Source organism: Giraffa tippelskirchi, chromosome 7 (genome assembly GCF_054371585.1).
Source record: "Giraffa tippelskirchi isolate mGirTip1 chromosome 7, T2T-mGirTip1v1.2.pri, whole genome shotgun sequence".
NCBI classification, from domain to species: Eukaryota; Metazoa; Chordata; class Mammalia; order Artiodactyla; family Giraffidae; genus Giraffa; species Giraffa tippelskirchi.
In genome coordinates, this window is record NC_137281.1 from 145,277,199 (window position 1) to 145,304,727 (window position 27,529).

At 39.1% G+C, this 27,529-nt stretch overlaps 1 protein-coding gene across 13 annotated transcripts; it reads left to right on the forward strand.

The window, feature by feature from the left end:
- Positions 1 to 27,439, forward strand: ZNF410 (zinc finger protein 410). Of its 13 annotated transcripts, none has more exons than XR_014059263.1 (12): positions 1 to 185; positions 1,408 to 1,543; positions 4,876 to 5,094; positions 6,304 to 6,495; positions 9,913 to 10,063; positions 10,550 to 10,731; positions 14,945 to 15,034; positions 18,235 to 18,360; positions 19,524 to 19,728; positions 20,639 to 20,766; positions 26,438 to 26,495; positions 26,674 to 27,439. XR_014059263.1 is itself a non-coding variant. In XM_081509082.1 (12 exons), exons 3-12 carry the CDS (start codon positions 1,534 to 1,536, stop codon positions 26,710 to 26,712), a joined length of 1,278 nt encoding a protein of 425 aa, XP_081365208.1. In that variant the 5' UTR covers positions 1 to 185; positions 856 to 1,061; positions 1,408 to 1,533; the 3' UTR covers positions 26,713 to 27,439. The 13 variants fall into 13 exon arrangements, 11 of the variants coding, with proteins under 11 accessions (XP_081365208.1, XP_081365202.1, XP_081365205.1 ...); XM_081509082.1 differs by lacking the exons at positions 19,524 to 19,728; positions 26,438 to 26,495 and adding exons at positions 856 to 1,061; positions 19,098 to 19,238; XM_081509076.1 differs by lacking the exon at positions 19,524 to 19,728 and adding an exon at positions 19,098 to 19,238.
- The last annotated feature ends 90 nt before the right edge of the window (positions 27,440 to 27,529 follow it).

The following is a 27,529-nucleotide window of genomic DNA, read 5'->3' on the forward strand; positions in this document are numbered from 1 at the left end:
AGGTGACATTGATTACCCACCCAGCCCAGCATCTTACAGGAAAAGCATAGCACTTCCTAGAGGAATATGAGCACAACAGGAAGGTGTCATTGACTCTGAATTAAAATTTTAACCTGTCCCCTGAACAGCTACAGAATTTGGAAGCTGAATCAATGTTATCAGATGAGTTAGAATCCAAACCAGAGGTGAGCCCAGACAACTGGTTTCTTTTTCTTTTGGTGGGCTATGTTAGAGAGTTTGTTTTTAGTTCAAGAGTCAGCAAACTTCTTCTCTGATGGGCCAGGTAGTAAATATTTTAAGTTTTGTAGGTCATATGGTTTTGTAAATACTAGTTTGTTATTTTTCTATTACCCGTTACTTTCTCAAAAATTTAAAACTTAAGTGCTTACCTTTTATGACTTTTTATGTTTGTTAGTTTTGGGGCTTCCCTTGTGGTTCAGCTGGTAAAGAATCCGCCTGCAGTGCGGGAGACCTGGATTTGATCCCTGAGTTGGGAAGATTCCCTGGAGAAGAGAAAGGCTACCCACTCCAGTATTCTGGCGTGGAGAAATTCCATGGACTGTGTAGTCCATGGGGTTTCAAAGAGTTGGACATGGCTGGGAGACTTTCACTTTCATATTTGTTATTTAAATAAGTATAAATTATTATACATTTGGATAATGACAAAATTTATTTTTTATATGGCATATATATATACATATTTAAGTCTTTACTACCACAAACCATGTTAATTAATTTTGTATATATTAATATAATTATATTAATTATATGATTATATATTAATAAGTTTTCTTTTTAAACGTGATAAAGGGATTTAAACATAATTTTTATTCATTTTTCTCATTCTAATTTTAGAACATTTGTGTTGTTTAGTGAAAAGATGGCTAAATTTGGAATCATGTTACCTAAGTTTGAAGACTGACACTGCTCCTGACTAATAATGTGACCTTGGACTAGTGATTTAGTGTCTTCATCTTGATTTCTTACCTTTAAAATACATGTTCAATTTTACTGAGTTCAGTGAGGATTAAAAGCCAATACACAGACAAGTGCTTTATAAGGTATATTATAATCATACACATTGTTGCAGTTGAATTTGTAATAGCCACCATTTATAACTATAATTATTTTTATCATTTCTCTGTTTTGTGGAAGGTTATTACTTTCCATATCATTCAATTTTTGTCTGGAATAGAACACTTGATAAAAATAACTTATAATATTTTATAGTTAATCTGGTTTTTCTATGAATAAGGCAGATAGTAGTGAGCAATCAAGACTTAATTATCAAAAAAAAAAAGACTTAATTATCAATACATAGTCTCCTTTTGGTAAATTCAGAAGTTTAGATATATTTTTGACAACCTGTATTATTTGTTGTCTCCACATCCCCCCCTTCCCCTCCAGCTCCTGGTACAATTTGTTCAGAATACGTCCATCCCCCTGGGACAGGGGTTAGTAGAATCAGAAGCTAAAGACATAACTTGCTTGTCCCTACTTCCGGTGACTGAAGCCTCAGAATGCAGTCGGCTAATGTTACCAGGTAAAAATTAGTATCATCAAAGATAAGATAAACAAGACTTAAAAGAACTTAGCCTCCTCTGTGATACTGGTGGAATGGGATAACTGACTTTATAACTGACTGGTAGAAACTGTAAAAATTAGAGGAGTCATGGTGAAAGGCAACCATGGGAGTCATAAGTGCACTGGTAGTTTGTTTAATTTTTTGGCTGTGCAGTGCAGCCTGTGGTATCTTAGTTCCCCAACCAGGAATTGAACCTGGGTCCTCAGTATTGAAAGCGTGGTGTCCTAACCACTGGACTGCCAGTTCCCTGCACCAGTAGTTTAAGTCATAAGAATGGATATGAACACCCATAGAGTGAGAGTGAGAAGAAAAGGAGGCCAAGGCAGAACTGCATGGAACTCAAGGTACCTATTCAAGGCACAGGGTGAGGCAGGAGAGCCTGTGAAGGAGGGAATAAAGAGAGGCTAGAGCAATAGGAGGAATACTGGCGTGAAGTGCAGGCATGGAACCCAAGGGAATGGTCAAGTTGACAAATGGTTCTCAGAGGCTAGTGATACAGGGACCATCCCAGTGAGATAGGCTTCCCTCGTAGCTCAGTCGGTAAAGAATCTGCCTGTAGTGCAGAAGACCCAGGTTCAATTCCTGGGTTGGGAAGATCCCCTGGAGAAGGAAATGGCAACCCACTCCAATATTCTTGCCTGGAGAATTCCATGGACAGAGGAGCCTGGCAGGCTACAGTCCATGGAGTCGCAAGAGTCGGACAGGATTAGTGACTAAACCACCACCAATGCCATAGGATCGGTGAAGTCATTATTGCCCTAGGCAAGACGTGTTCCTTGGAGAGGGAATGGAAAGCCAGGCTGGAGCAGGTTGAGATATCACTGCAAGGATGAGTCTAGTTGAGGAAGTATACTTTCTAAAGGTTGTCTAGCTATGGGAAGGAAAAAGAGAAGGACGTAGAGTAGATTAAAGAGTTAAATTTTTTTAAGATTTGAAATATTAGAGGGTGGTTTTGTGTTAGGGGAAAGAGCCCATTAGAGAAGCTGTGAACAGAAAGAGTGGGTAATTGGTAAGGAGACTCCAGGAGAGGTAGGAGGAAGTAGAATGCTGAGCATGGGTAGTGAGATTACCTTTGTATGAGAAGAAGGAGATCCCATCACTTGACTACCAGCAAGGAAAGTATTATTTTGGATGCAATGAATTCTTTATTTTCTGGAAATTGAAATATTTAAAATTTGGAATATTAATGTTAAATCAGGGGAGGGTCATCTGTTGTGACAACTTATTTGTTATAAAATCTTTTGGTTGCTATCCTCTAGTGGTGTTCTTTTCTCTTTGATTTTTTTTTTTCCTCTCTGATTTTTGAAATGACTTAAGGGCAGATATATTCAACCAGTGTTGATTTAAGGTGTCTCTATCTAGCTCCTATCTTTCCCACATCTTCCGTCTCTCAACTCCCATTTTTCTGCTGATATGTTGGTAGACTTTCCAAATCCTTGTGGATTTTCAACATGTGAAAATTTCCATGTGCTAATAAGTGTTGATCTTCATTAGGCTTTTTCCTCTAAATTTTCTCTCCTAATTTTAATTTATTGGATAAATATTTTTTAACAATAACGAAATGAAAACAGAAACAAGAGCATCCATATTCTTTTCTACATTACCTTCTTTTAGTTTTAACTTTGATTTAAAATATTTTAGACACCAGATATAGATAATAGTAAAGGAAAACCCAAGTACTCACCTCCCAGCTCAAGAAACATATTATTAGAAACATAAACATATCTGTACATACCTCGCTAACCTCATTCCCCTCCCTCCTAAATATGTGTGGATATATAACCTACATATTTTTAGTTGGGATATGTGCTAGACACAGAAAAGCACAAAACTATATGGATGTACATTTTGAAGAGTTATTAAGGAGGGAGATACCCACCACCCAGTCAAGAAGGAGAACATTGCCAGCTTCCAGGCCTCCCATGGGTTTCTCCTTGATAAAGAAAACCTCTGTTCTTCCATATGTCACCACTGTCGTCAATTTTTTAACAATTCTTTGTTTTCTAAGTCCTGGAGAAGGGAAAGGCTACCCACTCCAGTATTCTGGCCTAGAGAATCCCATGGACTGTATAGTCTGTCGGGTTGCAAAGAGTTGAACATGACTCAGCGACTTTGAACTTCACTTTCTAAGTTTAATCCCCCAAGTCTCATTCCAGAAAATAAAGAATTCGTTGCATCCAAAAATAATGCTTTCCTTGCTAATAGTCAAGTGGACTTTAAATGAGTAGAATCATATGAATGTATCTTGTACCTTTCTTCTTTTTCTCTATATTTGTGAGATTCATCCTTGTGTATAGCTTTGGTTTGTTTGGTTTCATTGCTGTATACTGTTCTGTGAGTGTACCACAACTTCTTGATCCATGCCACTGTTGATGAATATGTAGTTATTTTCCAGCATCATATTATGACAAACAGTGCTGCTATGAACTGTATTTAAGAACAGGCTTTTTTTGTGTGTTTGGTAAAATATATGTAGAATAAAACTTACCATTTAACTGATTCAGTGGCATTAAGTTCATTTACTTTGCTGTGCAACTTCATTAGGCTTTAGAACGGCAGTGCTGTGCCTAGGCTTCTAACTTTATTCCTATAATCTTATTGGTTATATCCTTCAAAAAAGAGAAAAATGTAACCTGCATTCTATGAAGATGAATGAAACCCCTGAAAACATTGGATGCTTTGGCTTTAGCACAGTAGCGTAATTCCTCATTATGTTGCAATTAGAATCTTTGGAAATTTATCCCCTCCCCTAGAATAAAGCTCTAGAAGCAAGTCTTCTGAATTATTTCTTTACATCTGGCATAAACCCAGAACCCTAATGAAACATGCTGATGATTCTGTACAGTTTCAGTTGTGTCACAGGCTGTGATTTTTCCCTTAATGACTCACCAGACCTCTCAAATACATGTTATAAAAATTAAAGAGTGGCATCTTTTCCCAAGAAAAACAGTTTAAAATTTAAACCGTATGCTTGAGTTAATATTTACTTTGCCTGAAAAGGACAAAGGTCTATAATGTCCAAATGCGGATGGTTTGTTATTAGTTACTGCCAACTGCCAGAGGAGTCTGCTGCTCACACTTTGATTGATGTCCTTTAGAGCTTTAGCTGCCTTTCGCACTCTGTTCTTTTCTGAGGCAGATTTTATATTCATAAAATGAAAATGCTGTCTGCTCCTATAAGGGTGTTAGTTGCTAAGTGATGTTACAAGGGTGTTAGGTACTGTGTATCAAAATGGTAAACTCCTTGGAGGCAGCTACTACATAAAGCTGTGGTATTTTCCCTTTACTAGATGATACTCCAAATCATACAAACTCCTCCAAGGAGGTTCCTTCCTCAGCTGTGTTGAGAAGCCTTCAGGTGAATGTGGGTCCAGACGGAGAAGAGACGAGAGCTCAAACTGTACAGAAGTCTCCAGAGTTTTTGTCCACTCCAGAGTCCCCTAGCTTGTTGCAAGATCTACAGCCAAGTGATAGCACTTCTTTTATTCTTCTTAACCTAACAAGAGCAGGTATTCTTTTATTTTTTTCTGACCTCTACTCATGCTTAAGAAAAAAACTTGGAGGTGGGGCGGGAGGGTGGGGAGGAATAATTCACTTAGTCATACTTAAAATGGAAAGAAGCTATTATTTTATTATTTTGGAGAATTGGTGTAGTTTGGTGATCAATTGAACATATAGAGGAAAAAGGCAGACTCTAAGATGACTTAACATTTTCTTGTTTGGAGGAGTTAAGTGGTATGTTCAGCACACAAGAAGAACAGCACGGGGGGAGAACAATTTGTGCCTGTTGATGTTGAGATTTCACAGGAATACTTAGGAGGAGAGTTAGAAACAGGAATCCAGAGTTCTAGAGAGGTGTGGTGTGAAATAAGTAGTTTTTAGTGCTTACCATCATTTGGGAGGTATATGAAACAATGAGCATGAATTCTTTGATTCAGGAGTAGTCTGGAGCATAAACAGAAACGAGGGCACATCTGGGACCCTAAAAAAAATTTTAAGGGGGTGATAGAAGAGTGGGAAGGAGCCAGTAGAGAGAAGGATCAAGAAAACTGAATGAGAATGATGTGGGGGAAGCCACATTTAGTATCTTTTCTTCTATAAATCATAGCAAATACTACAAATTGGGCCAGTGAGATGAGGACTGGGAAGTGTATATCTGGTGAACTTAGCAAGAGCAGTTGTTACTGAGGTAGGAGAGATGGAGCCTAGAGTTAAAAGAGGTGGGGAGTGGACAGCAGGTGAGAAACTAGATACACAAGTTAGAAGTTAAGAAACTTTAAGAAACATGACTTTGAAGGAATAGGTGAGAAAGTGATATTTAGAGTCATACTTGAGATTTTCTATAAAAAAGAAAAATGTGGGAGAGACTTGAGCTTAGACAGATTGAAAGACTGAAAGGGAAGCTGTAAGGTGGCCGCTAAGGAGGAATGGGTTGAAGGTGGAGAGGAGATAGCTAAAAGATAGGATTGGACCCTAGCAGTAAGGGTTAGTCAGGTTGCTTGGAAACACGCTTTGCCTCTGAAACAGGAGGAGGTAAGATAAAGACTAGTCTGTCAGCTGGGAGTAGAGAGATGATAACCTAATCTTGCATGAGAACAGAAGCTTGAGGTGAGACGTGCAAGTCTGGAATAGCTGATTCAGGACATGGAGAGTTTCTGAGCCAGGGTTAAAGGGATTACTTGATGGCTTACTTGCATATATCCTCTTGTTTCTTCCAGGTCTGGGCTCTTCAGCCGAACATTTGGTATTTGTACAAGATGAGGCAGAGGATTCAGGGAATGATTTCCTCTCCAGTGAGAGCACAGACAGCAGCATTCCCTGGTTCCTCCGAGTTCAGGAGTTGGCCCATGACAGTTTGATTGCTGCTACTCGGGCACAGCTGGCAAAGAATGCAAAAACCAGCAGCAATGGTGAGACCCCTGTGTTATTTTCCTTTCCAGTATTCTGTGCAGAGATTTTGGTAAGACAGTGGCTATCTTTTGAGTTGCATATAATCCAGATTACTTTATTGGTGAGAGCAGAAGGCTAGAAATGTGTAAATTACATATCTTATTTTCTATAAAATAACTCAGCCATGCCAGGTTCATGTGCAGAATCAGTTAACAATTGTCAGCTTTAAATAATATACTGAACCCTTTTTAAAAGAAAAAATATTTTCACAGAGCTTAGTGTTATCATCAGTTGATTTTGTACTGTTCTTTATACTTAGAGATTTTACACCATTATGAAATCAAATGGTTTTATCAGTAGAAATAAAACTACAAAACAGATAAAAATGAAATTAATATTAAATCAGTGTGGCAGATGGCAGTGTTTCACTGAAACTAGATTGCTGCTCATGGCGGTTTAGCAGTTATCAGCTACCATAGTGCTGCTTTTGGGGGGCAGACAGAGCAAGGATGGTGGAACCAGTTCATCAGAAGACCTCTGAATATCCGAATAGGGTATAGTGTGGTTTTTCTTGAGTTCAGCATGCCTGTACTGTTTATTCTGGGCCGCTTTTTCTCTAGTGATTTTCAGAGTGTGGTCGCTAGGTCATCTGCATCTCCAGTAATTTAGAATTGCACATTATCAGGTCTCATCTTACTGAGTCAGAAACATTTTTAGTTTTTAGTAAGCCCTCATAATAGTTACGATGCATGTTAAAGCTTGAGGACCATGGCTCTATTCAAGCCCCTCCTAAACTACTGCAAAACCTTGGCCATAATATTTTTTGTATTAGATCTGCCACTGTATTTTCTCATTAACCTGTGACAATTAAGGTAATACAACAGATAATTGAGGTTAGGTACGTACCGTCATTACCACAAACATATGGTCACTTTCATCTAAGTTGAAATAGAGAAATATTTTAGTTTTGTATGTGGTGCTGTATATCAGGAGTCCACAAAGGACCAAATAACCACCTGTTTTATAAAGTTTTATAAATAAAGTTTTATTGGAACACAGGCATGCCCATTAGTTACAGACTGTCTATGGCTGCTACTATGGCAAAGTTGAGTAGTTGTGACGAGACCATATGGCCACAAAGCCCATAATATCTTCTGTCTGGCCCTTTACAGAAAAAGTTTACTAATTCCTGCTCTATACAATACTACTTTCACTGAAAATTTTATCTCAAATGCAAAGACCTTAGCCACGTAACTGTAGAGTGTTGGAAGAGTTTACAGTGTTCTTTAATATGTACAATATAAGGTGTATTGAATTTCTTTGTCTCTCTTGCTCTTTTTTGGGGGTAGTGTGCAAAACCAGGTCATAAGACAGTTCTGCAAACAGTGCTTTGTTTACAAAAGCAAAGTGGTTTAGAGAGCACTTCTTTGGGAAACTTTTTAATGACTTAAGTACAAGGCAACTCACTCTTTTCTGAAGGATTTTTTTCCTCCTATTTTATGATTATATCGATGCAAAATTGAATGCACAAAGCCCTGTCACTGGTTTAAATCTCTGGATTAGCATGGGTTTTTACAGACCTTTTGTTAGAAATTAATTAGCTGGAGTTCTGGAGTTACTGGAAAATTTCCTTTATGGTATATGCACTTGTGTGCTGTCTAAAATTTACCCATGTTTTGATTAAACAAACAAAAAACTGTTGTACAGTATTAAAAAAGAACAAGTTAATTAATATTAACAAGCAAAAGTCATCTTAGGGTCTGCTCCAACCTGGGAGCAATTCGTTCTACAGTTAGCATTTGGTGAAGTACAGCAAGGAGAATGTAAGGCAGGAAGAAAATAAGATTAAATAGATGGGACAGATACTGCCTTTGATCAACTGTCAGTTTTCAGAGTATGATAGGTATAACATGTTATCCTCCTCTTGGGTTTTGACAGGAGAAATTTAGCAATATGAATCTTATTCCTAAGGTATTTGTAATGGAAAGGTAAACTCCGTATTTTTATTACAGAATTAAGTGGTTGTGAATCTGTTTCTCGAATGATGTCCAAAATTAATGTGGACAGTGACTACAGCCACAAAATTAAAAGATGCTTGCTCCTTGAAAGAAAAGTTATGACAAATCTAGACAGTGTATTAAAAAGCAGAGACATCACTTTCCCAACAGAGGTCCATATAGTCGAGGCTATGGTTTTTCCAGCAGTCATGCATGAACGTGAGAGTTGGATGATAAAGAAGACTGAGTGCTGAAGAACTGACGTTTTCGAACTGTGATGCTGGAGAAGACTCTTGAGAGTCCCTTGGACAATAAAGAAATCAAACCAGTCAATCCTAAAGGAAATCAGCCCTGAATATTCATTGGAAGGACTGGTGCTGAAGCTGAAGCTCCAGTACTTTGGCCACCTGATGCAAAGAGCTGACTCATTGGAAAAGACCCTGATGCTGGGAAAGATTGAGGGCAAGAGAAGGGGCGACTGAGGATGAGATGGTTGGATGGCATCACTGACTCAATGGACATGAGTTTGAGCAAACTCAGGGAGATAGTGAAGGACAGGGAAGCCTGGCATGCTGCAATCTATGGGGTCACAAAGAGTTGGACACGACTTAGCAACTGAACAATGACAAGTGGTTATGAATGTTTTTCTCTATTGATGTCCAACTATGTATTGAAGAAAATGAAAGAAAGGATGCACCACCTGCTAATCTGGAATTTATTTAAAGATTTAGTTAAGCTAATTTCATTTAAATTTAAGGAAGTCACTGCAGTGTATGCTCCTCTCCTCGCCTCCTTTTATTCTACTGAACAAAAAACTTGAGCAGATACTATCTCTCACTTTTAAAAATGTGATTAGAAATTTTAAAATGTGCTGAGTTTTTGCATTCTTAAATATTTCATAACTGAGGAGGGGTGGTCAGGTAACGAGAAGGTGATTCTTATTCTCTAGAGTGACAAAAACAGCCAAAATGACTTCAGAAGATAGAAATCTTAGCCTGGTTGTCTACAAAAGAAATTACTACTGTAAGTCCATGATTAAGCCAGACTGACTGCTCCTTCTTAAAATACAAGTTTTGATTACCTAGAGCATCAGGTGATCTTCTGTAGGACTCCACTTCTGGTGTTGCCGTACCTGCTTCCTCACCAATCGGTAATGCAAAATAGATTGAATGCAGCTTTTTTTTTTTTAATTAAACCATTTTGGATATTTCTTACATTTGTCAAAGAGGCCTAGTCTCGTGGCATTTGGTAGTTCTGTGGAGTAAGTAAGGGGAGGGGATTCAGAGCACAATCACTTTCTGTTAAGTGAATATACAAAGATCATTGGGGAAGGTGGAGATAGATACGTGATTAATGATCACTAGCAGTGGCTTTATTGTTTGAACCAAAGTATCTGAGCAGAATCCTTCTCTGGATTACAAATACGTGATTCTGTTACAGGAGAAAATGTCCACCTTGGTTCTGGTGATGGGCAACCCAAAGATTCTGGGCCCCTTCCTCAAATGGAGAAGAAGCTCAAGTGTACAGTTGAAGGCTGTGACCGGACATTTGTGTGGCCAGCTCACTTTAAGTACCACCTCAAGACTCATCGGTGAGCAAACCCGAAATTCCATACTTGGAACACAGGAATGTTGATGCTCCTGAAGGAACTTGACAGAAATCCCCCCACTTGACAGATTAAAGGAAAACAGGGGCTCCAGCTCACTTGTGGTTAAGATGTCTTTTGTTCTTTAATAGAGACATTTGCATTGTCTCATTTACCTTGTTTTTGACAAATATTTAATAAGACATTTGGCACCTAAATGTCTTAGGCAAGAGTTTTCAAAATCTCATCATAAAACATAATTTCTTCAAGAACTTAATAGTACGTAAGCTTAAACTCTACTCTGAACCTATGGAATCAGTATTTTCAAGACGTAGGGCATCTGTAGTTTTAACAAACTTAAAGTGATTCTCATACATCCAGATTTGGGATTTACTGTCTGCTTTGAGAGTCAATAGGAGCTATGACTTGTTCTCTCTAGCAAAGAGCATTTTCAGGCTTTGTTGCTTATGTGATTCTTTTTTTCCCCGCCAGAAACGACCGCTCCTTTATCTGCCCTGCAGCAGGTTGTGGGAAAAGCTTCTATGTACTACAGAGGCTGAAGGTGCACATGAGGACCCACAATGGGGAGAAGCCCTTTGTGTGCCCTGAGTCCAACTGTGGTAAGCAGTTTACTACAGCTGGAAACCTGAAGAACCACCTGCGCATCCACACAGGTGTGTGCAACCTCAGCACTCCTGCAGGCCGTCTGCTGCTTGGCTCAGTGCTTGCTGGCTAGCCTTAGCAGATGAAGATTGGGGTTGTTGCTAGAACTCTGAAGATGAAATTTCTTTTTTTCAGATGCCTCAGGGCACTTTTCAGTTATTTCGGTAACATTTATCATCACCTCTTCGTGAGAATGAACAGTTTGATTTCTGCCTCTCGTAGCCTTAAACAGAAAGGGGATATAAGGCCTTCTCTAATAACAGTGATTTGATGAGATATGGACAAAAGTGAGTCTTTCCAGATATCCTTGAACATTTTTAATTTTGTTCATTAACATTTATTGAGTTACACAAACCACACAGATCCTATTTTAGGCACTAACTAGGGTAAGGTGAGGGGAAATACAAAAGCTAAGATTAATCCCGGAAATACAAAAGCTAAGATTAATCCCTGACTTTGAGTTAACTTTTTTGTTAGAGCCTCACAGCCTGAGAAACAGAATGGAGAAGGGCCTTGTCCTGGGGGCAGACAGCGTGTTAATATCAAAGGAGCAAAATAAAGATACCCTGACTTCTTAATCTGAAAGTTTAAGGGTGACTTTCCAAACCCTTGACCAAGCTGTGCTGACTCTCATGCCAGAGCTTAACCACTGAACCTAAACTACTACCATAGGATGTGTAACTATTCTTCCCACTTTCTTGCTACTTTCTTGCTATCTACTCTTTCTCTTCCTTGTTTTTTTTGCCTTGCTAAAATGACAGCAGGTACAAATAAATGGCATTTAGAAAGTGAAAGCCAAGGTGAAGCCTCATGTGTTCTGGGGATTTCCTTTAGATTGACATTACCACTGGGATATGTTTTAGGAAAGAATAGCTCTGTTCTCAGCTTGTTCTTGAAAGGATAAACTATTCTTGCTCCAAGAATGCAGTTTGAATAAAAGAACAAGAAAAACATTTAGCTGAATAGCTAAGGAAGGTAGAATTCACTATGCCTTATTAAATTCAGTAACCTCTTTATCCTTGTGCCTCTCATCTTTGTAGCATTTGATAAAACAACATCATTTATTCAGAGTGTGACCTGATTTTCTCTCTTCATTCTGACTCTTGCTAGCTTTCCCTTGTTAATCCAATTGTGGACCAATTTCAGAATTTTGAGTTTCTCCCATTTTACTCAATATACTCTCTTTGCAATCTCAGGCTTCACTTTAATCATTTCTTCCTGGATGCCTCACAGATCTGAATCCCAATAATTAGCATAGTAATAAAAATTAGCATTTATTGAAGCAATTTAATATGTACCAAGCACATATACATTGTCTTATTTAATTTTCAAAGTACCTTCATGCTTTAGATATTGTGTTTATTGATGGAGAAACAGAAGGATAAAAAAGGAACTTGTCCAACATTATGCAGCTCGGAAATGGTAGAGCTGGGATTTGAATTCTGGTATGACTCCAGAGCTCTTCCAAGTATTTTATTTTTAAGTGCTGACAGCTCATTTTATTTCAGATGTCAGAACTGACTTCAACTCTTTTTTAGTAGTAATGGTAGTAATTAAAGCTGCCGTTTTTAGTGGTTTACCATGAAGACTGCTGTGTACCAGGCACTATGCTTAATATATTTAACTTGTATCATTTCATCGAATCCTCAAAGTAATCTTTTGAGGTTGTATTATGTTAATTTTATAGATTAAAAAAAACCTCCTTCTCAGAGATTTTAAATATTTTCCCCATACTGATGAGTGGTCGTGGTAAGACTGGGACTCAGGATTAACTGGCTCATGCTCTTTAACCATTCTGCAGCAGTGTCTTTTGAACCTCCAGTCTTCTTTATCTCAGAAAATCACCATCCTCTCAGTTTCTGAACAGGAAGGCCATCTCACCTAAGCCAGCTTGATGAAGAGACTCGAGCCACTAGATTCTGGTGAATCATTTTTGAAATCCTCTTTTTCTAAGGTTCTTGAGTTCATCTTGTTAAACATCTAACCTTATTTATTAACTGGAATTTTCTGTTTTTCTGACATTTTATCATATATATGAGTATATTTTTTATTCATTTGGCAACTTTTGGAATACATAGCATTCTGAGGTTAGTGTGAGTATACAGATATGCTTTCCAGAAAGTTACAGACCACTGGGAAATCATAAGCCTTAAGCTGTGTGGTACAGTGTGAAGGAACAGTGCAGTGTAGAGCTGTGCTCCTCCCTCCGTCAAGGCCCAGCTCCTGGCTTGTCACCATGCCAGCCTTACTTGCTGAGTTTCTGTGTTTCTCCTTTACTCTTTCACACTGTCACACTCATAACAGTTCTGATACCAGACATGTTTTCTGAAACCAAGCAGTTCTCTGCAACACCAGCTTGGTGTCTACAACTGAACAACTGAATTCTGACACTATCTGAAGATAGCATCAGATCCCACACGCTCAGCCTCACAAGACTGCCACTTACTTCAGATGTCGGTTTCAACCTCAGTCTGACTTGGCTACCAGTTGGAGGTTCCCATGACAACCCCCTTCCCCACTTTGGATTTGATTATTTGCTAGAACAGCTCACAGAAATCAGGGAAACATGTGTTACCAGTTTATTAAGTAATAAAGGATATGATAAAGGATACAAATGAGTAGCCAGATAAAGAGATGCATAAGAATGAAGTCCAGAAGAGTCCCAAGCACAGGAGCTTCTGTCCCTGTAGAGTTGAGGTGTGCACTTTCTTGGCACACAGACCTGTTCACCAGCCCAGAGGCTCTCTGAGCGCTGTACTTTTGGGATTTTTATGGAGGTTTCATCATGTAGGCATGATTCATCATTAACCCATTTCCAGGCTGTCTCTCCTCTCTGAAAAATGGGGGTGGAGCTGAAATTCCCAAGCTTCTAATCTGGTGACTAGCCCCCATCCAGGAGCCCACCAAATCATCTCATTAGAACAAAATACATTCCTATCACCTAGGAAATTCCAAGGGGTTAGGAACTCTGTGTCAGGAATCATGATCAAAGACCAAATGTTAGAACAGCAGATTATCCTAGTGCTGTTATCACTTAAAAAATTACAAGGGGTTTAGGAGCTCTGTGTTAGGAGCTGGGATCCAAGACTAAATGTTAGAACAAAAAATTCTCCTAGCACCCCTGTGTACAAGCGTTTTAAGAGCTTTGTGTCAGGAACCAGGGGCAAAGACCAATATATATATACACTTATTTCACACTTGTCATTTTCTGAACTTGCTCTGGGCACTCTCAGTTTCAAGGCTGTGTTCATACTAGTTCTTGTGCCTGAAATTTCCTTTCATCCTTGTCACTTTTTAAGAGCAACTTAAATTCAGCTTTTTAAAAAAATTTAACCACAATAGGAATTTCTTCCCTTTATAAATACATGTAAGCAGTTTTTTATAAAGGAATTTATATTAAAGTTATTTATAAATACATTTATTATTCACTAGGTTGTGACCCTTGGGAAATATGGACTGTATATCTGAGTTTTTTCATTTTTTATTTTGAAATATTCATAGCTTCATGAAGAGTCACAAAAAAAGTACAAAGAATTCCGTTTGTGCTTCACCCAGCTTCTGCCCAAAGTGACATGTAGCCATTGTACAGTATCAGAGCCAGAAAGTCAATAGTACTGTCAGTGTTCAGTTTTCACCATGCATCTTTCATTTTTAAAATAACAATACTGTAGAAAATGAGAATTACAGAAAAGCACAAAGAAGAAAATAAACCATAATACCACTATCATGATATAACTACTGTTAACACATTGTAACAGATTTTTCTGTGTATCTCTGACTAGACAATTGTTTTTATAAGATGGGATTATGTAATACCTATTTTATAAGCTTGAAAAATATTGATTCTTAATCTTAAAACTGAATCTTAAAGAATTGATCTAAGGTAAAAATTCTGAGAGCATATACACTGTTTCTTGATTTTCTCAGAAGGGATGGGATCACGTAAGAAGATGGCTCAGTGCAGCTGGGGCTCAGCCCATGAGGAGGGAGAAGGAGGTATTATGTTCAGAGGCAGCCACTCTAAAGAAAATGGGGGTGGTGGGGTGGAGCTGTGTACCAGAAGATCACTGAGAGGTGATACCTGCTGGATAGTCCAGTGGAAATATATAGCGTGAATTCAATAAATCGGAGTAAGTGATTGAAAACAGGAAAAAATTGGTGGGAAAAGAGAATAAAAGTCATTTCATCAAAAGACTGAGTCTTGATCTCATTTTCTGTCTCTAGGAGAGAAGCCTTTCCTTTGTGAAGCCCAAGGATGCGGCCGTTCCTTTGCCGAGTATTCTAGTCTTCGAAAACATTTGGTGGTTCACTCAGGTACCATTCATAGATTTCAGGGAAGATGGAGAGCCAAAAGGGTAAAAGGTTAGGGTAGTAGTATAAAGAAATCTAAAGAGAAACAGATGCCTTGCTTTTCCTCCCTTTCTTGACAGAATCAGAAATCAAGGCCCTTGATGCTTACATTCAAAGGGTCATATAATCAAGGGGAAAAGAACCAAATTATTATTTTCAGCTGAGCTATTGAACTGCTTTCTGATTGAGACCTTTCTCTGAAGAAATCAATAAATTTACTTGGCAGTATGCTGGGTATTTCCACATTACATCAGCTATGGTACATGGAGTTATTCAGAGACTTGCCAAGGCAGAAGTGAACTCGAAGTAGAGTGTGATTCTAGAATGGAATCAGGAACTTGTTCAAATGGCTAGCCATGGAAAGCAAAGGGAAGCCAGAATGGGAGGAATAGAGAGAAGGAACTGGAAGTTATTTGTCATGAAGACAACAAAGCAGTTCAATGGAAGCAGGGAAGTTGGAGAAGTATACTCAGTCAGGGATGTGAATTTCAGAGCTGAGATCCTAGGGGTGGAGCAGGGTTTTAATATGACAAATTCTAAGCAGAGATAGCAAACTAATAGTCAGTGGGATAGATGTGGACTTCCAGGTGTGTTTTGTTTGGCTTGTAGAGTGTTTTCATTTTATTGTTCTTTATTTTGTTATGTAAAATTTTGTCAAACTTACATAAAAATAGAGAAGAAATACTTTTTTACGTAACAATAATGCCGTTACCATAATCTATCAAAATTAACAATAACTCCTTCGTTTTATCTCAGACTCAGTCCATGTTTAATTTTTTTCCATTTGTCTCAAAAATGTCTTTTAAAGTGGATTTGTTTAAAGCAGGACCCAAAAAAGGTCCAGTTGTTGCACTTGGCTAGTAAGTCCTGAATGTAGATCTATCTATACTTTCTGATTTTCATGTTTTAGACTTACTGCATAACAGAGTCAGTCAGGTCCTATAGCTCATCTCATGTACTGGATGTGTTGGTTTACCTCATTTTGTATCATTTAACTTGTTCCCCTATATTTCCTAAAAGGTTCAAAGGTTTTGGCAAGGATATGTTATGTGTGGTTGTATATGTTTCATTCTGCATCACCTCAGGAGGCACACAGAGCTTGATTGTCACAGCTGATCAGTTGGGTCAGGTGGTTAACACCTTAATCCCCTCATTGTAACATTCCTTTGCAACCTTTTGACTTAATGGTTTCATCTTTGAATGATGCCTAAATTTGTTACTTCATTGGGGTTATAAAATGTTAATTTTTCTAATTTTGTTATTCATATTTGTTAGCTGGAATTATTCTGTATAATAGATCTCTGTTGACTAGGATTATTTGGTAATTTGCACATGAACGATAGGATAAATGTGTAATTGTTTTAGCTGAGTTTTCGGAATAAGAAGTTGGTGCTCTGATTATTTCCAGTAGTGTTATTTTCGCTGCTTTTTCTTTCTCTTTTGCTAGTATTATTTTGAATTCATGTGTTTCTATATGTTCACTATATTTCAGTCCATTATAGTTATTTTTAAAAATTAATTAATTTGGCTGCACTGCATCTTAGCATGTAGAATCTTCAATCTTCATTGAAGTATGTGGAATCTTTAGTTGTTGTATGTGAACTCTTAGTTGTGGCATGTGGAATCTAGTTCCCCGACCAGGGACTGAACCAGACCCCCTGCATTGGGAGCTCAAAATCTTAGCCACCGGACCACCGGGGAAGTCCCCATTATAGTTACTTTTTAACAGCTTTTGGACCTATAATCAGTTCAGTTCAGTCGCTCAGGCGTGTCCGACTCTTTGCAACCCCATGAATCGCAGCACACCAGGCCTCCCTGTCCATCACCAACTCCCGGAGTTTACCCAAACCCATATCCATTGAGTTGGTGATGCCATCCAACCATCTCATCCTCTGTCGTCCCCTTCTCCTCCTGCCCTCAATCCTTCCGAGCATTAGGGTCTTTTCCAATGAGTCAACTCTTTGCATGAGGTGGCCAAAGTATTGGGGTTTCAGCTTCAACATCAGTCCTTCCAATGAACACCCAGGACTGATCTCCTTTAGCATGGACTGGTTGGATCTCCTTGCAGTCCAAGGGACTCTCAAGAGTCTTCTCCAACACCACAGTTCAAAAGCATCAATTCTTCGGCGCTCAGCTTTCTTCACCATCCAACTCTCACATCCATACATGACCACCATAGCCTTGACTAGACAGACCTTTGTTGGCAAAGTAATGTCTCTGCTTTTAAATATGCTATCTAGGTTGGTCATAACCTTCCTTCCAAGGAGTAAGCGTCTTTTAATTTCCTGGCTGCAATCACCATCAGCAGTGATTTTGGAGCCCAGAAAAATAAAGTCAGCCACTGTTTCCACTGTTTCCCCACCTATAATGCATATACCTTAAAATTCACCTATTGTAAATATACACATCAGTGATTTTTTAGACAATATATAGGATTATACGGTCATCCTCACAATCCAAATACAGAACACTTGTATCACACCAGAAGTTCTTTTGTGCCCCTTTGCTGTCAGTTCCTCCTCCCACCCCACATCCAGGCAATCATTGACCAGCTTTCTGCCTGTAGAGATTTCGTCTCTTCTGGAAATTTTCTGGTCATTTCACTTAGTTTTTGCTATCTACTACTTAGATGTAGGCCAAGAGTCTTTGATGCTGCCCTAAGTGTGGTTGTCAGGGTAGGTAAAATGGAGATTGAGAGTTTCAGACTTGAGGACATAGCGGATAGTTCAGATCACTGTGTACAAGAACCACCAGCGTGAATGTTGAAGACTCAGTTGTGGCAGGAAATGAGATAAAGGTATATTATGAATCTAAGGTTGGAATCCTTGAGGATGGTGCTTGTCCTTGAGGTTCATGGAAGACTGTATCTGAAAGGAGTAGGAAATGTTCTATGTCTCCCATGATCTTATAGCAGAGAGGTTGTTTTGTGGAAGCAGCAGTCCAGTGAGTCTGGAGAGCCTCGGAGGCTGGGAGCATTGAGTATGGTAAGCCTGCCTGGTGGCTTCCAGCCTTCCCCCGGGGACTGACAGTTGAGAGCCTGGGGAATGTGAGAAGGAGCAGCCTCTTTGTGTTTAGTTTGACATCCTCTGGGCTTCTCCATCGAGGGCTTGAGTCCATTCTCTTGCTGTCAGAAATGCACCCTGTCTTTTTGGTCTGTGTTTCAGGAGAGAAGCCACATCAGTGTCAAGTCTGTGGGAAGACCTTCTCTCAGAGTGGGAGCAGGAATGTGCACATGAGAAAGCATCACTTGCAGATGGGAGCAGCTGGGAGTCAAGAGCAGGAACCAGCTGGTAAGGAGAAGAAGGTAGAGGGAGGGCTATATTTTGGGGGTTCAAAGAGGCAAATAACTGGCCTGTCTAATATGGAAATTTTCTGCTTCTGTTTTGGGTAGAGAGACTGGTCCCATTTGGTGGACTAGTGGTTTCCAAATATAGCTGTACAGTAAAATTGTTTGCAGGTTTTTAAAACATACATTTTATATTGCTTGTCCATCCCTCCCATCCAGCAACACCAAACAACCTGATAAATGAGATACCTTGGGAGTAAAACCCCAGAGTCTATAGTTTTAAAAGTTCCTCTAGCGAATTTGGTGGTAACTGGTGCTGATGCTCGAACCAGCACTTCACTGTGGTGAAGATTTCTGTGTGACAGTAGTTTAAGCATTTTTTACTTATCAGTCATGACTGCCTTTTTTTTACGCTAACTTAAATTTGATAATACATTTTATTGTTATTCCTTTCCATGTCTTAATCGTTTTATTCTGAATACTCCTTTTTAGGGATGCACCTATCCTATTTCATATGTTAATTATCCAGATGCTGATCACAAACAAGAGTATTTATCCATGAGGCTCATTTCTTCCCTCCTAGGTTTATTTTTGCTTCCCAAAAGTAAGTGAAATAGGTGACATCCAAGATACAGATTAACTTTTAGTTCTGAAAGAAAAGGCCAGCTTCCCCTGAAGGAAAATGGGGACCAGGCACAGCCTTGAGTGCTGTATGTCTCTCACATCCTATTCTCTGTGCAGCTGAGCCACTAATGGGCAGTAGTTTGCTTGAAGAGGCTTCAGTAACCAGTAAAAACCTGGTGTCTATGAATTCTCAGCCCAGCCTTGGTGGAGAGTCCTTGAACCTACCAAATACCAATTCTATCCTAGGAGTTGATGATGGTAAGACTTTCAACTCGCCTTTATTTGGGGAAACTGGCTGCAACTAGGGACTAAGGAACGGGGTTGTCTCCGAAATGGAGGTTTTAATTAATTTCGTTTCTTGTGAGTAGAAATGGCATGATTGAGTACCATTTGTGTTGTCTCTGAAGTGGATAAGTGAATCTTTAAAAAAAATTTTTTTTTTCATTGAAAAGATAATGTAACAAAAGAACAAAAAGTTTTAAGAAGAAAATTGTCCATAATCCTAGCATCCTAGCCCAACTATTTCTATCTTTCCTATTGCAGTTATGGAAGAACTTAACTTTTAAAACATTTAAACAGAACATAACCAGGTTTTACAGAGGAGAATTAAAGCAATTTCTCCATACCTTCAAAAGCCATATCTTCTGGAGAAAAGAAAGGGCTCTGTAGGAAACAGTTGCTCCTCTCTGGTATAGAAAGTTCACCCAAGTTACACAGGCCAGGCCCTCTTCTCTGAAAAACTTAACAGGTGAGGTCAGCATGCATTTATTCAGTGCCTACTTGTATACCTGGCACCATGGGAAAGATACAAGTAGAAGACAGGGACCTTAAAATCTAGTTGAGAAGTCAAAACTTAACATTTGGGAAAAAACACTGAGTGAGTAGAAGGTAGTGTTTTAAGCGAACATTAAGTTACGTGGTATCCTGGAAGAGCATGTAAACCAGAAAGCCCGTCTTAATGTATTGGAGAGCTAAGTGGTTTATGTGTAAGCTGTTTCCAGAAGATCTTCATGGTGATTCTGCTGATAGACATTTAATAAGTCAGATCCTGTGTTTTCCTTACTCATACCCCAGTCAGTTTTGGGTATAAAGACCATGTTGTGTAACTTACATATGGAGCCTACAAGGCCCAGAGTGTGCTTCCGCAGTAAGCCTCTTCTGTTTCATAAATGATACTAGTGGATAACTGAAGCATGAGGCATAGAAATGGCGTGGAGCTCCTTAGCCAGCCTTAAGGAGGAAGGTCTCAAAGGAGGAAGAGACAATGAGTAGGAACCTTGGAGCCAGGTTTAAGTGCTTGACCGGCACTTACTGTGCTGTTTCCATTACTGCTTTGCAGGTTGGCTCTGGTTTCCTGACTTGTATGCAGTTTAATCCAGTTAATAGTGCTGAAGCCATATTACTCAAAATTTGCCTGTTGAGAAATGGTCAGCTGTTACATCAAGATTTTTTACCTTTTCTTCCCATCCCCCTTTTGTAATACTTTCCAAATTCACTGATAATGATTATCAGGCAGGAATTAATTTGGAAGAAACACAGGAATGTGGGATTCAGTTTTTCGGGGAACAGTTTTGAGAGTTCTTAATGAGAGACTTGATAATGAAGGTAGGGAGATCTTTGGATTCACTTTGCACTGAAATCTTTTTCTGCTGTTTCAGAGGTGCTTGCTGAGGGATCCCCACGTCCTCTGTCTTCAGTGCCTGATGTGACACATCACCTGGTGACCATGCAGTCAGGGAGGCAGTCATATGAGGTTTCTGTCTTAACTGCTGTAAATCCACAGGAGGTAAATCTGTCTTTTGCCCTTACTTTGTTTCTGTGGAGAGTAAGGTGGGGGATGATTGGGAATCTACTTCAGAGGATCTGAAAAACATTGCTGTTTCCCTTTCCTGGAGACTTTGACTAGAGTATCTTCCTTTAAGCTAATCTGAGTGTTAGGGTCTCCTGAATTGAGAGATTGGTCATTCACATCTGGGGCTCTCAACTTTAGTTTCCTTGATACACATGCCCTAATTTATCATTCATTTTGTCGGGGTTGTTTGTCTGGGAGATAACCAGGCTGAACCAACTGAGCATATGGGAATGTGTCCACTTGCTTATTGAGTAAGAAGTATTATCTAAATCAAAGAGGGCTTTCAGGTTGATTCTAAGCACCCCTTACTCTATTTTTTTGGTTCTGACCCAGAAAACAGAATGAAAACCAGTTGGGCTTTTAGAATCTTTGGATTGTCCATTTACTGGCCTTGTGTTGTGGAGGTAGATGACTTCATCATGAGCTTATTTTATATGCACACGCTTTTCCCAAAGCCTGTATATCCTGGCTTTGGCATTAGAGTATCTTTTTACTTTTCATTATAACCTTTAGACCACAGTCCACCATTACAGTGTTCAAATGACCCTGCCTCCTATATTGAGTAGTCTCAATTTTTCTGTAATATTTCTGAGGATACCCAAGTTCACAAGGCGCTGAACATGCTGTTTTTGCCAGAACCCTTCCTTGTATTTATCATTGTGACCCATTGTCTCATTCTTGGCTTATGTTATATTGAAAGCTTTTGTTATTTGTTATCATTGGTTCTTTCCTAAGTCTCCTTCTCCTGGTGACTGCTTTGGAACATGTCTCACGTGGAGCCTTCCTTTATTTTTTCCCTGCTTCATATATCTGTCTAAAATTTTTTATTATGGAAGTTTTCAAAGAGTATATATACTGAGGAAGAGATTAGTATAATGAACCCAGGTAGGTATTAACCCATCTTCAACAATTAACTGTCTACTGTTCTTATCACTCCCCTCCTACTGTTTGCTGTTGATGTTTTTATTTATACTGGAGTATTTTAAATCAGATCACAGACATTTCATCTGTAGATATTTCAGTGTATACCTCTAATAGTTTTTCATAATTATATCTTTATCATACCCAATAAAATTAACAACAATTTATTGATATCTTCTGATACTTAGCCTTTTTTTTCTCAGAAATATCTTTTTATGGTTGGTTGGTTTAAATTAGGATTCAAATAAAGCCTATATATTGCATTTGGTTAATAATTCTTTTTTTATTTCTAATAGTCCCCCCCTCTTTTTTCAGTATAGCTATTTAAGGAATTGGATTATTTGTCCTGTATAATTTCCCACATTTTTATTTTAGCTGATTGACTCCCTTTGTTGCTTGATATATTTCTCTATCCACAGATATCCTGGAAATTGATAGTTACATTTAGGGGCTTGATTAGATTCCTGTTTGTTTTCCCCTTGGCAAGAATATTTTGTTGGTGGTTCTCTTACTTCCTACTAGGTTTCATCAGGAGACACATGATGTTCAGTTGTTCTCTTACAGATCTCAAGATTGACCAGTGGGTTATGTAAAAGCTTTGGCAACCATTACTTATCATGGCCTAGATCTGTTTTTTCATTAGGGCTTAAACAGTGATATCCTGATTCTCTTTTTTCCTTCTGCTTTTATTAACTGTGACTCTTCTATAAAAGAAATATTTTCATTAACTATTGGGTTGCTGTGAGATAGTTCAGGAAAATCATTTCCTTCTCTTTGTACTTAGTACAAATTACCTGACATACCAATCCACAACACTCAGTGTTTTCTCTTTTTTTATGTTTGAAACTTTGGAGCTTTTCTCTCCCATACTACTAAATACCTTTTTTAATTGAAGCACTCCATATTACCCCAAATAAATGCCAAATGTATGAAGATTTAATTCATTCAACAGATACTAATATATATATCTGTAAATATTTCAGTATATACCTCTAACAGATAAATAGTTTTTCGTAATTATATCTTTATCATACCCAATTAACAACAATTTATTGATATCCTCTGATACTTAGCACAAGGCACCCTGCTGGGTACTAGTTATACAGTAGTAAATACAATCTCTGCCTCAAAGAGCTTATAGTCAGAGTTAGGCCCTCTAACTTTTATAACTCCATAGCTATATAAATGGTGCCCCTGCAGTTGTGCTGTGTAGAGAATTTAGAATGGGAAGAGCAACAGGTCAGTAACCGGCAGATTTTATTCAGGATAGTAGTGCTAGTCTTGGGGGAAGTCATGGAATAAATTTTAGAGCTTAAATTGAGACCTGAGGGATGAATAGCAATCATCTTGATGGAGACGTGGGAGGGATTTGGAAGAAATTTAACAGGTATAAAGGTAGCAGTATGTACAAAGGCAGAAGGTGAGAGGGAGCATGCCCAGCTATGGAACCACAAAGGGTTGAGTGTAATGGAGAGAAAGGTGTGGAATGGAAAAATGAGAGCAGGAAAGACAAGCTGGTTCTTCTCTTGGAGGGTCTTACAGGACATGATTTTATCCTGGGGGCACTGGGCAGACACGACATGTTTTTAAATGGGGTATGACATGGTCAGTTTTGTGTACGCATGAAGTCCAATAATAGTACATTTGTTCTCTTGAACATGGAATCGGCTTCAAAGTGTCCTTGTCTGGGTGATGCTCACTGACAGCCTCAGGCAGACACAATCACACAGACTGCCTAAAAAAAAGAAAAAACTTGGCCTTCACCCCGGGAGAACACAAGGGCCTATAATGGAAGCCTCAGACGCTTAATTGTGGATGCCACCAGAGGAACGTGCCGCTCTTAGGTGCAGCTGAACATCCTGCACGGTCACGTTTTCCTTGTGGATCCTCGTGTGTATACAAATATAACTTCTGTCTGAGCCTCACTTATTTTATTTTCCTTTACTCTACCACTGTTATTTTCCTGTCATCAAGGCATTTCCATTGCTCATCCCCTCCTTTTCCTTCTCAAGGTAGGCTTGTCACATTCTCCAGTACCTTTCATTTTTTTTCAAGCTATCAGCCCCCAAAGGCTCCAGGCTTCATCTTCTTCCTCATCCAGGGTCTAGCTACTAACTGACCATTCTACCAGTGAATGAGGAGTATTGATTGCTTAGGGATTATTCTCAGATGCTAGAGGAGGAGAAGGCAGTAGCAAACCTTAAAACAACACATAGCCATTCCAAATTATTTCTTAAAAATCACCATGCATTGTAGATCAGACCTGTAAGAATCTATTGATGGACTTCTAATTGGACTGCTGTAAATATGCTCTAAAAATCCCAAAGAAAGGCAATGCCAAAGAATGCTCAAACTACCACACAATTGCACTCATCTCACACGCTAGTAAAGTAATGCTCAAAATTCTCCAAGCCAGGCTTCAGCAATACGTGAACCGTGAACTTCCAGATGTTCAAGCTGGTTTTAGAAAAGGCAGAGGAACCAGAGATCAAATTGCCAATATCCGCTGGATCATCGAAAAAGCAAGAGAGTTCCAGAAAAACATCTATTTCTGCTTTATTGACTATGCCAAAGCCTTTGACTGTGTGGATCATAATAAACTGTGGAAAATTCTGAAAAAGATGGGAATACCAGACCATCTGACCTGCCTCTTGAGAAACCTGTATGCAGGTCAGGAAGCAACAATTAGAACTGGACATGGAACAACAGACTGGTTCCAAATAGGAAAAGGAGTACGTCAAGGCTGTATATTGTCACCGTGCTTATTTAACTTATATGCCGAGTACATCATGAGAAACGCTGGGCTGGAAGAAACACAAGCTGGAATCAAGATTGCCGGGAGAAATATCAATAACCTCAGATATGCAGATGACACCACTCTTATGGCAGAAAGTGAAGAAGAACTAAAGAGCCTCTTGATGAAGGTGAAAGAGGAGAGTGAAAAAGTTGGCTTAAAGCTCAACGTTCAGAAAACTAAGATCATGGCATCTGGTCCCATCACTTCATGGGAAATAGATGGGGAAACAGTGGAAACAGTGTCAGACTTTATTTTTTTGGGCTCCAGAATCACTGCTGATGGTGATTGCAGCCGTGAAATTAAAAGACGCTTACTCCTTGGAAGGAAGGTTATGGCCAACCTAGATAGCATATTTAAAAGCAGAGACATTACTTTGCCAACAAAAGTCCGTCTAGTCAAGGCTATGGTATTTCCAGTGGTCATGTATGGATGTGAGAGTTGGACGGTGAAGAAAGCTGAGCGCCGAAGAATTGATGCTTTTGCACTGTGGTGTTGGAGAATACTCTTTAGAGTCCCTTGGACTGCAAGAAGATCCAATCAGTCTATCCTAAAAGAGATCAATCCTGGGTGTTCATTGGAAGGTCTGATGTTGAAGCTGAAACTCCAATACTTTGGCCACCTCATGCGAAGGGTTGACTCATTGGAAAAGACCCTAATGCTGGGTAGGATTGGGGGCGGGAGGAGAAGGGGACGACAGAGGATGAGATGGTTGGATGGCATCACCGACTTGATGGACATGGGTTTGGGTAGACTCCGGGAGTTGGTGATGGACAGAGAGGCCTGGCGTGCTGCAATTCATGGGGTCGCAAAGAGTCGGACACGACTGAGCGACTTAACTGAACTGAAAAATAAAGATAACTTACCAAGAATATCAGAGAACAATCAAGTCAAGTATCAGAAATTATCATGGAAAATATATGAAGAACTACAAGTTAACTCTCACTCAGATGGTTCAGATTGGACAGTTTTGATTTTCCCTCAGTGTGACCAGGTCTTCTGAGAATCAGAGGACTCACTGTGCAGGTCCAGCAGAGACCCAAGGGCTTTTGACCTGTGGACTAAAGGTCATCCCAAATGGCGTTGTGTAGCCCCACTGAGTTTACATTCTTGAACTTAAGAACCAGTATAAGTGATTGCCAGCTAGCTTTGACTTTATCTTAGAATATTTCCCAATTTAAAAAAGGAGGAAAACAGAAATTACCAATTCTTTAACATTTCTCAAAAGTGCCATAGCTAAGTTTGAGTGCAAACATGTGGCTCTTGGTCTAGATTAAATACATACCATTCTCAATCTCTACCACACAGCATCAAATCAGATCTGTAGTTTCTTTCTCTAGGTTTTATGCTTTTCTTTAAATTTCTTTAACTTCCATACCATTAAATCCTACTATGTAAATTACCTTTATCTAAATTAAGATCACCAAATATATCTCCAGCTCAAAATTTATTTGATTAGATTGTATAACAAGCTCAGTGTTTATCCTGTTTTCACTGTATTATCCCCATCTTGTTTTGTTTTCATAATAAAATAGAACCCAGTTTCATCAATTATGATACAAAACTACCTTACAGTAGGAACCCTGGGTGTAGAGTAGAATGTCCACCCTATTGGAGACTCTCAGGCTTGTCTTCCTCATCACAGGAAAGGTATTTTAAGGTCAGGAAATCTATGATTTTTCATGACTGAGTTGTAGCTTTCATGCAGAACACCATTCCTTTAACTTCTACTTGAACCTACAGCCTTTGGTGAACTGACTTTGGTTTAACGGTACCTTGGTTAACTGATCGATGTAAGATTTTTGGTTCCACCAGTTCTGATTTGCCTGACTAGTGAGTGTGATTACACAAATAATAATTTGGCTTATAGAATATTATTATTATTATCAGGATATCTTACTGCCATAGTGGAAATGACAGCATCAAGTGGTCAAAGTGCTGTCCTAAGGTCAGTATATAAATGAGATCTATCAGTCTGTGCATGTCTCTTGCTTTGGAACTAGCTGTCCCTGACTCACCCTTGTAGTGTATTCCCCACCCCCAGTTGTAAACCTTTCACTTAGTATGAGTTATTTTTCCTATTATTCACTGGTAACTATTCCAGATTTGTTTTTAATCTCTTACAGTTACTAAACCAAGGAGATTTAACTGAAAGACGGACATGAGCCATGGGTGCTGACTCCTGGAAGAGCAGCTTTGTCTGATCCGAGAGTGCATTCAGTGGGAACAAGATGCTTATGGCTCACAATTTGCCAGAACCAAAACAAAAAAGGACCCCACTTCGCCTCTGTTCATCTTTCCTGGCCTAGATGATGAGTGTAGGAGAGCTTCTCTTCAGTTACCATCTGATGCAGACAAGGAAGAAAGCAGTGAATGTGGGCTGGGTAACTGGACCTACCTCTCTTCCCACTGCACAGTTTTGGGATAGACTTCTCCCAAAAGTGAGTTTGATTATGTGTTGGCTGCGGTTTCTCAGTAAGACTGTTGAGGGTAGGTTTTCCTTTGAAGAGTTTTCATCCCAGACTGAGCTGTCTTTTCACTTGGGTGAAGTAAACCCTGCCACCAACCATAAAACTTCACCAAGAAGTTCAGCTTTCAAGATGCCTTGTTGCTTTGGAGAAGGGTGTGATGTCAGTCCTGTTGTGACATTCTCCCTTTAGCAACCTGAGTAAGAGACTCTCCGCCACTGGGCTGCAAAAAAATAAATTACTTGAATCCCTGCTTGGTCCAAGCTGAGGTACTATCTTGTCCTAATCACCTCTACTTGGCCACTTTGCTTTCTTTGTTTATGGAACATAGAGTAGCATGTTAAGAGGTTTTTTGTTTTTTAAGTTAAAAATCATGATTCAGAGCTTCAATTGTTTTTCCTTTAAATAAAACAGCTGGTCAGTTCTTTGGCTCCTTGTTTTAAACAAATTTGTTTTCTTAGAGAGTAGATTCAGAAAATAATTCAGCCTTTCCCTTTAAGATGGGGCACTGATT

Excerpts from the sequence above, each read along its gene's own strand:
- ZNF410 (XM_081509075.1), top strand. The coding sequence starts at position 153 with ATGTTATCAGATGAGTTAGAATCCAAACCAGAG. Across the intron at positions 186-1,407 it reads AGTTAGAATCCAAACCAGAG|CTCCTGGTACAATTTGTTCA; the intron begins GTGAGCCCAGAC and ends CTTCCCCTCCAG. Across the intron at positions 18,361-19,097 it reads TCAAGAGCAGGAACCAGCTG|CTGAGCCACTAATGGGCAGT; the intron begins GTAAGGAGAAGA and ends TTCTCTGTGCAG.